Source organism: Triplophysa dalaica, chromosome 20 (genome assembly GCF_015846415.1).
Source record: "Triplophysa dalaica isolate WHDGS20190420 chromosome 20, ASM1584641v1, whole genome shotgun sequence".
Taxonomy (NCBI): domain Eukaryota; kingdom Metazoa; phylum Chordata; class Actinopteri; order Cypriniformes; family Nemacheilidae; genus Triplophysa; species Triplophysa dalaica.
The window spans coordinates 4,024,298-4,039,442 of NC_079561.1; the positions used below are offsets into that span (position 1 = coordinate 4,024,298).

At 38.6% G+C, this 15,145-nt stretch overlaps 1 protein-coding gene across 3 annotated transcripts in view; it reads left to right on the top strand.

Moving 5' to 3' along the window:
- Positions 1–15,145, top strand: part of b4galnt1a (beta-1,4-N-acetyl-galactosaminyl transferase 1a) — a 43,980-nt gene that overhangs the window by 18,919 nt on the left and 9,916 nt on the right. Inside the window, exons 1-6 of one of the 3 annotated variants that reach the window (XM_056734010.1) lie at positions 2,572–2,589; positions 6,555–6,784; positions 9,823–9,999; positions 10,643–10,749; positions 12,815–12,855; positions 13,311–13,491. In XM_056734010.1, the coding sequence (XP_056589988.1) occupies positions 6,576–6,784; positions 9,823–9,999; positions 10,643–10,749; positions 12,815–12,855; positions 13,311–13,491 (715 nt within the window). In that variant the 5' untranslated portion in view covers positions 2,572–2,589; positions 6,555–6,575. Of the gene's footprint in view, positions 1–2,571; positions 2,590–3,221; positions 3,514–6,554; positions 6,785–9,822; positions 10,000–10,642; positions 10,750–12,814; positions 12,856–13,310; positions 13,492–15,145 lie in introns of those variants that run through there. The other 2 variants (XM_056734008.1, XM_056734009.1) reach the window with 2 other exon arrangements.

Genomic DNA, 15,145 nt, shown 5'->3' on the forward strand with positions numbered 1-15,145 from the left:
CAGTATGAGTACAACACTCAAGGACTGTTAAAATCAGATACTCTAAGATTTTTGCTAACGTCATTTTTGGAATTGGTGACTTGTAATGGGCTAATATTCGCTGCAAGGTATCTGTACTTTTACTTAAGTAGGGTTTTCAGGTACTCTTTTAACCATTGGTTATTGGCAACACTGTTGTCTAGGTAATAACGGCCACTTCCACTTCCTGTTATTATGTCACAGTGTGTGCAATCTTTCTTAAATACATCTGAACTAAGTACGTCGCTTACAAAACGCCTGATAAACACGTCGTCTCCAGTTAGCTTAGTGTGTTTTCAGTGTGGAGTGGCATGATCTAGCAACAGAACACGAATACAAGACAGACATCAATCAAAATGTGAATACTGAATGTGAATTAAGTTGCATTTATTTAAAGTTGTACAATATGGATAGGAAAGTTAAGGTAGCTTGTGAGAGTTGCTAACTATAAAGGCACAAACAACAATCATGTATGAGATTCAAACAAACTGGTAGTGTTTTTGTGTGTCATTGAATGCGTGGTAAACTGTACTGTAATTGTTAAATATCAGGATTTTCTCAAGGCAGTGTTGCATAGTACACAACACAATAGAGTTTCTGTGCTGTATTTTTTCCCTGGTGGATTCCTGGGTTTCCTCAGTCCGGCCCGTGATCTCCTCTGACTCATCGGAGCCCATGCAGCTCGGCATGCTGCGACTCTTGGCTAAGGAGAAACCGTGCGGGTTCGGGACATCAGTCTTCCTCATGCCCGCTAAAAGGCAACGCTCGTCAGTAGGCAAGGGAGTCCTTATGCGGGAGAGATGGCTACCACCATCTCCCCCCACATCAGCTCAAGCACTCTTCTTCTGGTGGTGTTAAGATTTAATGACCTCTTCTTCATCGAGCTGGCTCTCATCGACTTGGGTGCTGAGGGAAATTTTGTGGATGAAGCCTAGGCCCGTAAAATAGATCTCTCCATCTTCCTGCTCCATCCTCCCATAACTGCCCACTCTCTTGATGGCAGAGCGTTGAGGGCTATCTGATCCCGCTGGTCGATTGGGAGGGGTGCAGTCTGGAGGAGAGGTGCTGGATTCCGGCGCTGGACATCCTGGATCGCTCGCTCAATATGGATTTCCACCAATCGGGTACTGTCAAGACACGTGTCTAATCTTTCTTTGTCTCTTGTGCTCTCGCACAGCTGCTCTCAAGCACCGCTCATTTGCCTCTCACACATGCGTTCAACCTCTTAGTTTTCTTACCCCTTTATATCCGCCTCGGACTTGTCTCTCATTGGCATTGTGTTTTGTTTAACTGCCTGTCGTCTCGCCTTTAGGTCTTCTTGAGTCTTGTTCGTTTTTGCTGTATTACCTATTGCGGCCCAGACAGAGTGCTGGTTCTTCGATCCGGGTGATCGCTGCCACATCCTCGCTGCCAAACTCTCATCTCGACTTTACTCTGCCAGGATTCTTGTCTTGCCCTACCCTTCGGGTGTTGTCTACCCGTCTACCCGGGAATGATTTGTGTTTTTCCCCTTTGTTTAATATATTCATTTTTTGAGCATTCATCTGCTCTTGGGTCCTTCCTTAGTGATTCTGACAAAATTGTATAACTATGGAAATAGAAAACGAGTCCGTGACTGTTTATGATCCTTCCCATTTTACTGTTCAAAGGGTTTTTATTTGTTGCTTTTGGGATGTTTGTGAGGAAGTGTCAGTCATGTGTTAGGAAGATAGAGAGGGAGATGAGGGAAACGGTGAGGAAGCGTGTGAGAACCAAAGTGAAGAAAGAACTGACTTGATGAACCGGGAAGAATCCGCAGACTCTGATCAACATTTCTCAGCAACAGAACCAAAACACTTATCCCAAATTTACTATAAATTGTTGTCTTTTCTAAAAGATGCCTTTTTGTCCAAATGTTAAAAATTTAGATAAAAGTTATCGTTCAAGTGAGGTGCAACAGAAATAATTATATGTTTAAATAAAACATCTTTATTTCATAAATATAAAGTACACAGTAGATGTCCACAGTGGTCTCAAACCCTAAATCCTGCAGTTATTTTTTGCAAATTTTGGTATATTCAAGTTTATTTATTTATATAGCGCTTTTCACAATGTGCATTGTTCAAAAGAAGCTTTACAGGAGCAAATAAGTAAAACCCAGAGAGGTAAAATGCTGTGTTTAAAGAACAAGCCAGATCATTCTAATAAATAATATTAAATCAAAATCATATCATAAACAGTTTCCTGTAAGGTATAATGGCATTTCCCTAATTGCCAGTTTATGGTGCTCTATATAAGTATATAAGCCATTAAGTATTCTATTTAACATTGATTATATGATCATGAATGCACTTAATTTGCATGATCTACCTTACAGCTGTCCCCGCCCCCCAATCTTGAAATGGCTGCCACGCCCCTGCGTTTAGGGAACTGCACTTTGGCCTTTTAAAGACATTGATTGGACAGATCTGTGCTCTTACTTCCTGTCGCGTGCACGCGCTCTTAAGTGGCCAAGACCCCAAGTGCTCGTATTCGGACACAGCCTCAGGCTGAAACGTAGTGTTGCACATTTTATTGGTGATAACTCCAGAGGTATGTATTTAGTAAAGCTGCTTTTTATCTCATAATCGGAAACACCTCATTAATTAACGTTAGATGTTTGCACTTGCTAAGTGTGTCCCAATTGGTTAGAAATACATAACTGTCACCTCGGATCTTCACGCCCACTAGAACACAGGAACTCATGAAAGTGTCAAGTGCGAAGACCGCAAGTGGAGGTATTTTGACGCAGCCTCAGTCTAAGCAAGTTGCATCTCAAACAAGCTCTGAAATGCACGCATTTGAAGGTTGTCATTCGCTCACAAGTTTTCAGAAATAATCACATTTGGCTGCATAATCTTTTACGTAAATGTACACACAAATAGGCACAACGTGTTAAATCCACCACAATGATAAACATGACGGTCTAATTATTTTGTTATAAATTATCATATTCATCCTCTGTTACTTCTTACCTTTCCAGGTGCATTGTGCTTGTTTTGAGCACATCCATATTGTGTTTAAAAGAGAATGCATTTGAAATAAAGAAAATGCAGTAACATAACGTCATATATAATTGTATTTTTACAGCATCATGAGTGTATTAATAATTACTGGGAGTGACTGGTGTTTTAAGTATCTGGGAACCATCGAAGTGACTAACCCAGTAAACAACCACAGAGAAGCGCAATCACGCACGTGACACTCCCTACGGTGACACGCTTTTTTTCCAAACGTTATAATCTTTCTGTATTTTTTTGGATTATAGTAAACTGTAACAAAAATTATTGCAGGTTATACGTATGTTATATTATCGACGACGGTACAAAAAAACCTTCGCTTGTTTGATTTTGCCTATTAAAATTATGCTAACTTTTCAAAATGATTTATGCTCAGTTTGGGACTCGGTAGACGGAAGGAGTTTCATCGCAGCTCAAGTCTTAATTTAATATGTAACCTGGGTTTCCTCAACGTTAGGTAAGCAAGATGTTTTATATCATGAACATTTGGTCATGTAATATTAGTCGGTAAAAGTATACATTTTAAATCTGTTTGTTTGAGTCACGTAAAAACATTTCCGGAGGTTAAAGCCAAGTGCATAGACATGCTATATCCATCCGTTGAGAAGGTAATATCGCTACATATTTTAGCACAGAAAGAAAAATATATATTTTATAGACACAAAAATAGACTCGACGATTGATTCGATGAGTGTGATGAGATGTGTGTGTGTGTGTGTGTGTGACTTGTGGCACATCTAGACGTTTGACTGCTTTTTGAGAATCCGATGCAAGATGTTTAGATTATTGGACTTGCCCTTACTTGCTAATGTCTTCGTTTAACTGTTTTAAATAAGCAGTTTTTATAAAAGTTCTAGCATGGCTTAATGGGAGAAGAAAACAAAGTTGGGGTATATGTTCCATCAGTGTATATTAAATTCAACACGTGATAAATATTGAATATTTGACAGAGATATTATTTGTGCGTGTGCCTAAACAGCGTGTGATAAAACATTTGACTGACGCATGCAAAAATCTTTTCATTTATTTGGCATGTAAACCAACAACAAAATGTCAAGCACTACTGAAATGTTAACTCTGCTGGTTGTGTTTCTTTCTTTAGCTTTTCAGTAATTAATTTTAGAGAACTAACTTGTAACTTCAACCTTTAGGCAACTGTTTTGCATTAACATAGTAAATCTAAAAAAGGTTTAGGACTATAGTCCTATACAAGAATAAAAGTTTGAGCTGTCTTACCTGTTAATAAATTGTCCTGACATATCTTAAAATATGTAATTGCCATTGTTTTGTTTCAAGATGCACACCAGTAACGTTTTTATAAAAGGGATTTTAATAAAAGCGATTTTAATATCCCAATATACTCACAGTCCTGGCTTACTCTAACTGTACGTTCACACCGCCGGCGTCGAGAGCGTCAAAAATCGCGCCGGCCGCCCTGCCAACAACGTTGTAGAAAGGGTCTTGGGCGCGCTGACGTAGATGAAAATCGTATCTTGCATTTAAAGGGGCCTTAAAGCAAAAATGCTTGTTGATCTTGTGCAGACTGACCACAAGAAAATGATCGGTGGAAAGAACTTTATTGTAGTTATGCGTTTGCTAACGAAATAATATTCTGCAGCAGTAACACTGTTGTGCATGCTCTGGCGATGATACACATCATCAGCGACTCCAGGAACACAAACAATCACAGACATCTTTGTCCACGCATTTTTTTTATTATTTATGTCCCTGTACGCAAACAGGGACGCGTCGTATATTAATGGGAAACCCACCACAGCAATTAACCTCTCCTCCATTTTGCTTGGGAACAAATGTGGTCGGAACCACAGTTTACAGGGCTGCGTTCTCTGAATTCCTCTCAAGCGGTATACTTCTACGTTCCGATTGGTTTCCGCCGAAACGTGTCATAGCTCATTACCGTAACGTTAACCTGATTTCAACTCTCCTTGATGCCCTCAACGGCCAAGACGGCCGCGCTGCTACTCGCCGCTGCGCACATTGAAAATGAATGAGTTCCGGCCACTTTGGTGCTCTCGACGGCGGCGGTCTCAACGCACTGTAAGCCTTGTTACGGGAGTAAAGTCGAAATGTTACGAGAGTAAACTCGTCGTAAAACATATTTTGTTTACGTGAATGTTGTATTTTAAGAGTTTAAGTTACGTTTATCCCGCTTCGACTTGTGTGTGTGGAGTTTGCATGTTCTCCCCGTGCCTCGGGGGTTTCCTCCGGGTACTCCGGTTTCCTCCCCTGGTCCAAAGACATGCATGGTAGGTTGATTGGCATCTCTGGAAAAAATTGTCCGTAGGGTGTGTGTGCGTGAGTGAAAGAGTGAGTGTGTGTGCCCTGCGATGGGTTGGCACTCCATCAGGGTGTATCCTGCCTTGATGCCCGATGACTCCTGAGATAGGCGCAGGCTCCCCGTGACCCGAGGTAGTTCGGATAAACGGTAGAAAATGGATGGATGGATGGATGGATGGAAGTTATGTTTAAGCACGTCATCTGAACCAATGAATTAGTTCTTAGTTCTACGGAAGCCTTGCAAACACTAACAGTCATTTTTAAAACCTCATTAGTTCACATTTGTACATTTTTATACATCCTTAAGGATTGTGGCTTCTATAAACTTGAGGCAACCAGATTTTTGTACATAAGGTAAACAAGCATTGCTTTAATATTTTAATGTTTGTATTCTATTTCAATATTTCAACGTTTGCTTCAGTTTATCATTTGAATCCATATGCCACATCCGTTGGGACCCCCGCTGAAGTACATTATCCAAATCTCCACATCCATTGTTTCTAGCAATTCATTCTCGAAATCTTTAATTTTTTTTGTTTTTAACGTGGCACTAAGACGCCGTCGTAGCCTCCATTTCTGCTTTAAGAAACAGACTGTTCTCTACCGCCGACACGCGCACATTTCTTTTAAATGACTGCAAATTAGCGCCTGATTAAAAATGCGTTTAAAACCTATTCGTATTTGAGAAATTTTGTTAGTATTGCATATGATACCGACCCACCCGCAATTAATCAAACTCAATTTTTTTATTACCCGACCCGTGGATCATCCACAGCGCCCGCGGATTTAACTGCCATCCGCGCATCACTATTGCTTATACTCCACATCAGAAAAAATGCAGCTTGTCACTGAGACAGAAACACACATGCTTTACTCTCTCTATCTTTATCTTATGTTTATTGTATTCTATTTCTTAATTTTTTATACCCATAGGCCCTTATTTCAATCATCTGTGTACTGTATTCTATTGTGTTATGGTCTCTGTGTACTGTTGTTGCTGTTTCTGTGTACTGGATGCTCCTGTCACCTAAACAAATTCCTTGTATGTGCAAACATATAATGCTCTTTCTGATTCTGATATGTGTGCTGAGGATTTTAAAGATTATATCTGTTATCTGATGGTGATTGAAAATGGACTGTTGCTTTGAATAACTTAAAATCCTAAATGAAAGTCTTAACATTATCTGAATTGTTTTCCAGCATTTTTGTACACGGGTGAATATGCGTGTTATGAACAAGAAAGCGCTGGCAGTTTTGCTGGTGGTATTACCGCTCGCAGTCATACTGACTTACCACTGGAACTCGGGGTCCATCTCTGCAATTGACATACGGGGACGAGACACTTTAAAGAATCTACTGGATGAGAGGATACGACATATGAAATATGAAAATGACAATATTCCTTATCGCATCAAAGAAAACATCTTAAGGTGTGTACGGATTTGTTGTTGACACGCATACTTTTGGCCAGCGTAGTTTTATTTTGCTGGATGAGTCATGAATGACTGATAATCTTATATAAAACATCCACAGAGCACCTACCAAGATTTTCCTACCAACCAAATTTTCAAATTCAAGCACTGGAATTGGGACTGTTGTTTGTGTAATGTGACCATAAACATGATATACAGCTAGATGCTCCCACTTAATTTCACAGTCAAAAAGAAAAACCACAAGCTTTCAACCTCAGGCCACCGGCCTCTAACTGACTTTCCATTTCCATGCCGCACTCCTTGATAAGTTAATGAATGACATGATGTTTGTTTTTTGCTCCTTAATTTTTTATATTGTCATGGTTCTCGGGTGATGTGAGAGACATAGGACCCAAGTGCAGACAATTGACCCTTGCCTGGTCCAAAGTTAACTTCCAGTCTGTGTTTGGTTATGATATTGATTCTTTGTGGAGGTTTCCTGGATGATAAGTTTGGGCCACATAATGTTTTTTTTTTATGCTGAAACCATCTATAATCTGAACAATTCATATCAAATTAATATTCTTGCAATCTTAAAGGACCAGAGTGTAATTTTTTGGAGGATCTAATTGCAAAATAACATACATAACTATGTGTTCAGAGGCGTATAAAGATCTCATGTTTACATTACCTAAGAATGAGCTAATTCTATCTACATACGCCATGGTTTCCCTTGCATGGAAGGGAATCACCATGTTATTTTCTTACAGTAGCCCAGAAACAGATGAACTGCTCTACAGAGCTCATCTGTAAATACTTTATCTCAATCGGGAAGAATCAAAAATGTGACATCATCTTAATCTTGTGTCAGCCACCGTAATGCTTCAAAAGGGAGGAGTCGTGTGAACGGTGGGTTGCAATTGAGTACCTCAGAGATGACGTATTTTGCATGCAAACCCCGGAAGCGAGTTAACATTTTAGGACTTCCGGTCCCATCACCCCAAAGTCCATGTTTTTTTAATGGGATTTTGGTAAATCGTCTGAAAAAATGTCTGTGGTTAACAAAACCTCTAATGATTTTCACGTTTTATTCTATGACATAAAACACACCAATTATAACCCGGTTGTGATTTTTTTTTTTTTAAAGCGTTATTGTGTCTTAAAAACAGCAGTTAATAACAAGTTGCGAAAAGCGACTAGTCCCTTTGGTGGGGACGTTAGACGTCATCATGCATATAATGAAACATGGGCACATATCTAAAACGTAGATGCGGATTCATTCACGGAGTAATTACTTACCAGGGAACACATTTTTAATCAAGTCTGAAAGAGTTGTCGGAGGCTCAGCGGCGGGGTAGGCGATCTGACGATCTTAAATCCCGAACGATCTTGAATGCATCCAATCCACTTGTCTGTCGTCAAAAACAGTAGTGTGTTCGACATCATTCAGTGCTGCACAGTGCACAGACACATTAGCGTTATGGCTGTGCAATATGGACGAAATAATCACATTGCGATTTTTATAAGGAATATTGCAATTGCGATTTTTATTTGCGATTTTGGTAATTGTTTTACTTTTTCAAGCATGTAAGCATTCTAAATGTACTCCGTGCACCAGAAGTGCATAACAAAACATTCCACAATGGAATAACATAGTATTAACAGTAATACAACTTTAAATAAATGTCTTTAAAACAGACAACATAAAATAAATTCTGCTTAACTTACCTAAATTCAAAAATAAACTTTAAAATTGTATTTCACTGCACACATTTAGCTGCTCATATACTGCTCCATTGTTCTGCTGGACCACAAATCTGTGGTCGTGGCGTAGTATTTTACTTAAGTTCGCATTCAACGCCTGCCTTACATTTCAGGAATAACAACTCGTTTGAAATGGTTGGAACAGGTTTGTTGTATTGCTCCGTTTCGTTGCAATAATCATTTCACAGATCTTGCAGATTACCTTGCTCTCTGACACATCTTCTCTCCTAAATCCAAAATACTCCCATACAACTGATTTTGAATTTCGTTTTGGCAGCAAATCATTTTTATTCTGACCTGCATCCATATTTTATATTGATTCCTCCCGTTCGCCATTCTGTTCTTGTCCCTCTCAGCTTTTTTCGTATTTTGCGCAGTTCGCAGAGTGAGCTCTGATTGGTTAACATCTTAAACATGCGCACAACACCGTTTTAGTATTCTGAGTTATAAATTAATTAATAAAATCGCATGTGCTCAAATCGCATTTTTTTTGCGATTAATTGCACAGCCCTAATTAGCGTATGACATTGAAGCACTGCGAGAGCAGAGAGCTCTGTATGCTTTCTTATAAACTTCTATCAGGAGTTGACCCTGAACTCTGGTGTGTGATACCTGTGAGTTGCACGACTCACCCTGATGTGCACCTGACCTGACGAATTCCTTATAATCGATCTGATGCGAAACCACTCCGAAAGAGGCCAATCTGTCTGGTGTTCAGGTGTCGGAAACAGATGAGTGATCTACTAAAGATTGCTGTTTGCACATGCACACTTTCTCACAATAGAAGGCATCCGTTACACTTCTGAGTTCTGATGAGGTGAAACTGATCCCATACTGTTTATTGCGAAGAGCTTAAGCTCATGAATATGGTAATGCATGGTGCTTTAATGAAAATAGGCTTGATCGACCTTATGCGGGGTGGGCAGAACCACATGGCATACGACATCAAAGTAGGCCTACTACAGTGCAATTCAAAAGCAAACAGAGCCGTCGACTCTCTTGTGTAAACATCATAAACCTTTATTGATCACAGAACTTATTTTTTACGATCTTCCAAAAGTCTATGTGAAAAAAAGGCTTTCGGTCGAGGGAACCAGCGTGGCGCTTACTTCCAAGTAAGCCTTCAAAAATAAGTAATCTCTGAGATGCTGGATTCAAAACCTCACCGCTAAAAATTACACAATTGTCCTTTAAGCTTATTTTAATTGTACTAATGTATTAAATTTTATGTATTTGAAAGTGTGTTTTTGTATTGATTATACTGTAATTAAACCTCATTCTCTTTCAAACAGAACCCTTGCCATCAATGGATGTGTTTGTGAAAGCGACAAATCCCTCATTAATATCCCTTTTGCTCAGCTATTGTTTTCTCAAGTATCAGCTACCCAGCTAAATGCAATGTTTCAAGGCGCAGAGCTGCAAAGAGCAAAACAATACAGGAATAAGGAGTACCAGAGTTTCCGTGAGAGGTATGTCCAAAAAAATACTTAATAGCCTTAAAAATGGCCATTGCTCCGTATTATCACTTATTTTGTCTTACTACAGTTCATTATTGTATGAGTTCACCCAAAAATGAATGCTCTGCCAAATTACTATCCCCTTGTGTAGTCCATCATTTACTGTCCCCTCAAACTAATATAACCTGGGTATTCACGCTTCAGAAAAGACACCAAACTTCAGTTGCCACCTGTTATCAAGAGTGCTCCTTCTGTTTCTATTTTTAAGTCCAGACCACATTTTTATTCTCTGGCCTTTCCTGACTATTTAGTTTGTTTAATAATTGTTAGGGTTTTTTCTCTCTCTTTCTGTTTATGGATTTTAGAAGTTGTTGTATTGTTGGTTTTGTACAGCACTTTGGTGAGTGTAATGCTGAACTTAATGTGCTTTATAAATAAATGTATTTATTTTCTGAGAATTTTGCCTTGCCCCACTTGGAATCTATGGGTCACCGTTTACTGCACTGTTTAGGGTTAGCAGTGAATTTTCTGGGCAAAAATAGCACTACTGAGAAATAAAGCCATACAGGTTCAAAACCCCATGAGGTCACTAAATAATTGCCACGCCATAATAAGTTAAATCCGTTCTCTGATTTGTTTTCTCTGTTCGTTTAAGGACCTTCACTGCTGCAGACTCACTTATCATAGCTGATGCCAACAACCCTCTCCAGTACCCCACTCAGGGTGTGGAAGTCAGACCAACAAGGACCATTCTAATTCCCGGTAAATTACTGTTTATAGAGTTACTCCACTGTTCATAAAGCAACCATTAAAGGATTATTTGTGGTCCAATGGGACTAAAGAAGAAAATATTTGCAATGAAAATAGCCTATTTGCATCGTGTTAGCGACGGATGTTCACAGATGTGTGATAGACATCTTTAAATTTTTAACAGGGAAACATTTTTATAGACATTGGTTTTCGATGCATCACATGCTGCAACCATTAAAACCAATAGGTGCCATATTTAGTAAGTTATCTTAACAAACTGCTTCATATGTACTACAGCTGTGCACCGGTTTGTTGATCATGTGCGCACTGAATTGGATTAGGTTGAATCTCACTTGTTTGGGGAATAGTTGTATAAGGACCTTATTATCAGTGTCTTGTTGCTAAGCAAGTCCAAGTTTTATTAACTCGTATGATTTATGTTTGTCATTAACATGCCACCTGTATCTGGATGTTGTCCACGTACACATTTGAAAGAAAGTGTGACCCTGGATCACAAATCCTTAAGTAGCACAGGAACATTTTTTGTAAAATACAAAAATACATTGTATGGGTCAGAATTATATATTTTTCTTTTATGCCAAAAATCATTGATGTCAAGTTAAGATCATGTTCCATGAAGATATTTTGTAAATTTCTTTGCTTAAATATAACAAGACTTTGTTTTTGTGAGTGGATGGCTTCACGGTGCCCCTGATTAACAACTTCAAAGGCAATTTTCTCAATATTTTCTTTTTTTTGGGGGTGGGAGTTTTAAACCATTAAAGTATAGCTCAGCCAGATATTGTCATATTCTAACAATTCATACATCACTAGAAAGCTTATTTATTCAGCTTTCAGATTATGACCCATAAGACTGGTTTTGTTGTCCAGGGTCACAAGTATAAACCCGCTTCTGATCAGTTTATACTTACCAGCGTGTCATGATCCAGAGAAAAGCAAGAGGCAATGTGATCTGTTAAAAGCAGTCCCACCGGTTAATCTACATTTACCCTACAACTTCAAGAAACCCCCACCCCCACTATCATTATTCTCACTTGTCTACCCGAAGACTGTCAGACTGCGGAGCAGATAACAAATAAAGCGGAAAGTTTATTCTTGCTCCCGAACGTCATACCTTAATTTTCCCACAAAATGACATGATGTGGATATTTTGTAAATTTGTATTCATTATTAACAACCTACAAAGGATGCATGTCAAATCACAAGATGTTTTACTTGACCACTTCAGCTGTAGGTGAGCACTGGGCACAAGGTTAGGGCGTCAGGGCTGGGGAGCTTACTTTTAAAATGTAGTTTTTAAAATTCAGTACAGATTACAAGATACATGCTTTAAAAAGTAATCTGTAATGCATTTCGTTAGATTACACAAATGTTGCAATTTAATCTAAACGCGTTAGAATACTTTGGAATACTAAGGTACAAAAAATCAAACAGGGGACTTGGCTTTCCTCTGCAGCAGTTTACAGTTTCCCTCATTGGATATTATATTCATTAATTGTGAGCGTATGTTTCGCAATTCTTAGAAAATAGTCAGAATTGCCAGTTAAAAACGTACAATTGTGAGAGACTGAGTCAGTGTGACAAAAAGTTGCAATTACCTAAAAAATCACTTAAACAAGACACAAACAACTATCACAAAACATGAAAACAGTCGATAATCATTCAGGTAACGACAGACAATAAAGATTAAACATAAAGGTATGTACATTCTATCAGTATAAATTCAGGTAGTTTGTCTCCTGGTGTCGGATACATGTAGACTTTTAGTGTGAATATGAATGTGGTGTGTCCTGATTGTCTGGATCACAGAGATTGCATGTTAATGACAAATAAACGCAGCCTCTGACTCTGAGGTATCGACTTGTAGCAATGTTTATAGATAAATATATTGAGCACAGCAAAAATAATAATTTTATCACAGAGCTGTAATTGCAAATGTGATGTCAAATATGGTAGAGTACTAAACTGTAAAAACAGCCGGCATAAATCTGTGAACTAAGAATGATACATGACCAAAGCCACTCAATAAGCCCGTGTTTTTGTGTTTATCTTAAAGGTTTGAGTCTAAATGTAAAATCCAAAGAGAGACAACATTTGGTAAGTTTACAATTTTTGTGTTTTATGTGTTTACGTATAAATATTATTAGGTGGCTGTCTGGAATACTGCTTTCTTCAGTCATTCAACATAATCTCTTGGCAATTCGTAACTACGAACTGTTGAAGTTGGATGGTTTCACATGGATGTTTTAAAGTGCTGGGTTGGCGGAATTTCATGCTTGCTTTCTCATTTGTTTTTGTACAGTTTACATCATAAGAATTCATAGAATTTAGATCATCCAGTGGTCAAATATATCTGAAAAATGACAGGGATCATATGCTGTATAACTAACAGTTTATTATACTGTTGTTCAACATGTGCTCTCTATACTTGCTAGTAAAACATTTTTTTGATCAAATTTATATTTTTTAAATATAAATAAAATGTTATTAAATGTCCATGTCGTCTTTGTCTGGCCAAGCAAACTGTATTTTTCAAAAAGTGCCAATTTCAGGTAGAGCTAACAGCTACGATGGGAACATTTGATACGGCAGTGCTGGTGGATGGAGTGCAGATCAGTGGAGAAGGAGAGATGCACATTCATTTTGTGAGCGATTCACTGGCCTTGCTAAACAGACAGCTGCAGTTTGTCACCTACACAAACACACAGTTCCACCCCAACACAGCAGATGTAGGTAAGAGATTTAGAACACATTGAAAGACAAAGCTGTTTTAGGCAAACATTACAACTACAATGGAACTTGGGTTTGCACAAAAACATGATCTCTACACTGCAACCCCGGCGCTAATCAAATAGGTTTAGAATCCTGAGAATGATTTACTTGACAAGTCAAATATTTTCGTTTTGCAGCATAATCTGGTAGGTAGGGCCGCCTCTAACCATGGGGAGGTTGGGGCTGTGCCCTGCTAAACGTCTGTCTTGCCCAGCCAACGAGAATAAAATCATCAAGATTGGCTGAAAGCAACCTCACTCTTCACTCACACAGCGGCTTTAGTTTGTAACATTGAAGCATGGTACATACTACAGGTGGAAGAAAAATAAAAAGGAAAGGGAATTTTAGGCGCGCTTGCTTTGTGTTTATTATAAACATCATGTCAAATAAATTGTGCCGTAAAATCTGAATATAAAGGGAGTTTTTGCAGTCTTATGTTGCTGAGAAGCATTTTCCACACGCATCATGCGAGCAGTAATATTAACAAACAGCTGTTGTTTGCAACATTAATGCTCCCGCTTCAGAAATAAATTCAGGTGTTTGAGGTAAAGAGATTTATGCTGCAGGTGGTATCGAAACACTATGCAACAGAGTTTAGTTTAGGCGCTCTACGTGCTTATGGAACTCGTAAACAACAGCAGATATGATGTAAAGTTCGTTGGTTTAATTTCCCTAAAAACTCCCATTTCAATGAATGAATCTGATAACACTCCACAAAGTCAGTGATCGTTCAGTGATGGGGAATGTTCTTAGCCCGTTTCCTCGTTCTATTTATGTCCAGTTTACATAACCGCTTTATTAATGTGGAAAACATCACACACAGTACAGTGCCTTACAAAAGTATTGATCCCCCTTCATTTTACTCACATTTTGATATGTTGCTGCCTTATCTTAAACTACTTTAAATTAAAAGTAATTAACATTAATCTACACTCCATGCACAATAATGACAAAACCAAAAAACAGGTTTGTGACAGCAAATGTATTTTTTTTTTATTTAAATAAAATAGTACATTGAATAAGTTAAGTATTCATACCCTTTTCTGGGACACTTGAAATTTAGCTCAGAAGAGTTAGTTTTGCTTGTTGTTTCTACACTTCAAGTGGGGTTAACCTGCGGGAAATTCAATTGTATAAGTATGATTTGGAGTGGCAAATACCTCTCAGTAAAAGGTGCAAAAGCTGAAAATGCATATCGTAGTAAAACCAAGACATGAGGTCAAAAGAACTGCCAGTAGAGCTCTTGGACAGGATTGAATTAGACACCGATCTGGGGAAGACACCTGAAAAAATATGGTGTATTGAAGGTTCACAGAAGCATTTAGCCTCCATTTATCCTTAATGAAATAGATTTGGAACCACCAGATATCTTACTTGAGCTGACCTCCTGTCCAAACTCAGCCATCTATGGAGAAGGGTCTTAGTTAGAGCGGTGACCAAGTAGCTGATGATCACTTTGGTTGAGCTCCATGATCACATAAGGAGATGGGAGAAACTTACAGAAGGACTAACATCACTGCAACACTGCACCAAACTTGGCTTTATGGCCGAGTGGCCAGACTCAAGCATTTGCTCAGTGAAGACACGGAAGTTGAAATATGCAAAAACGTAATTC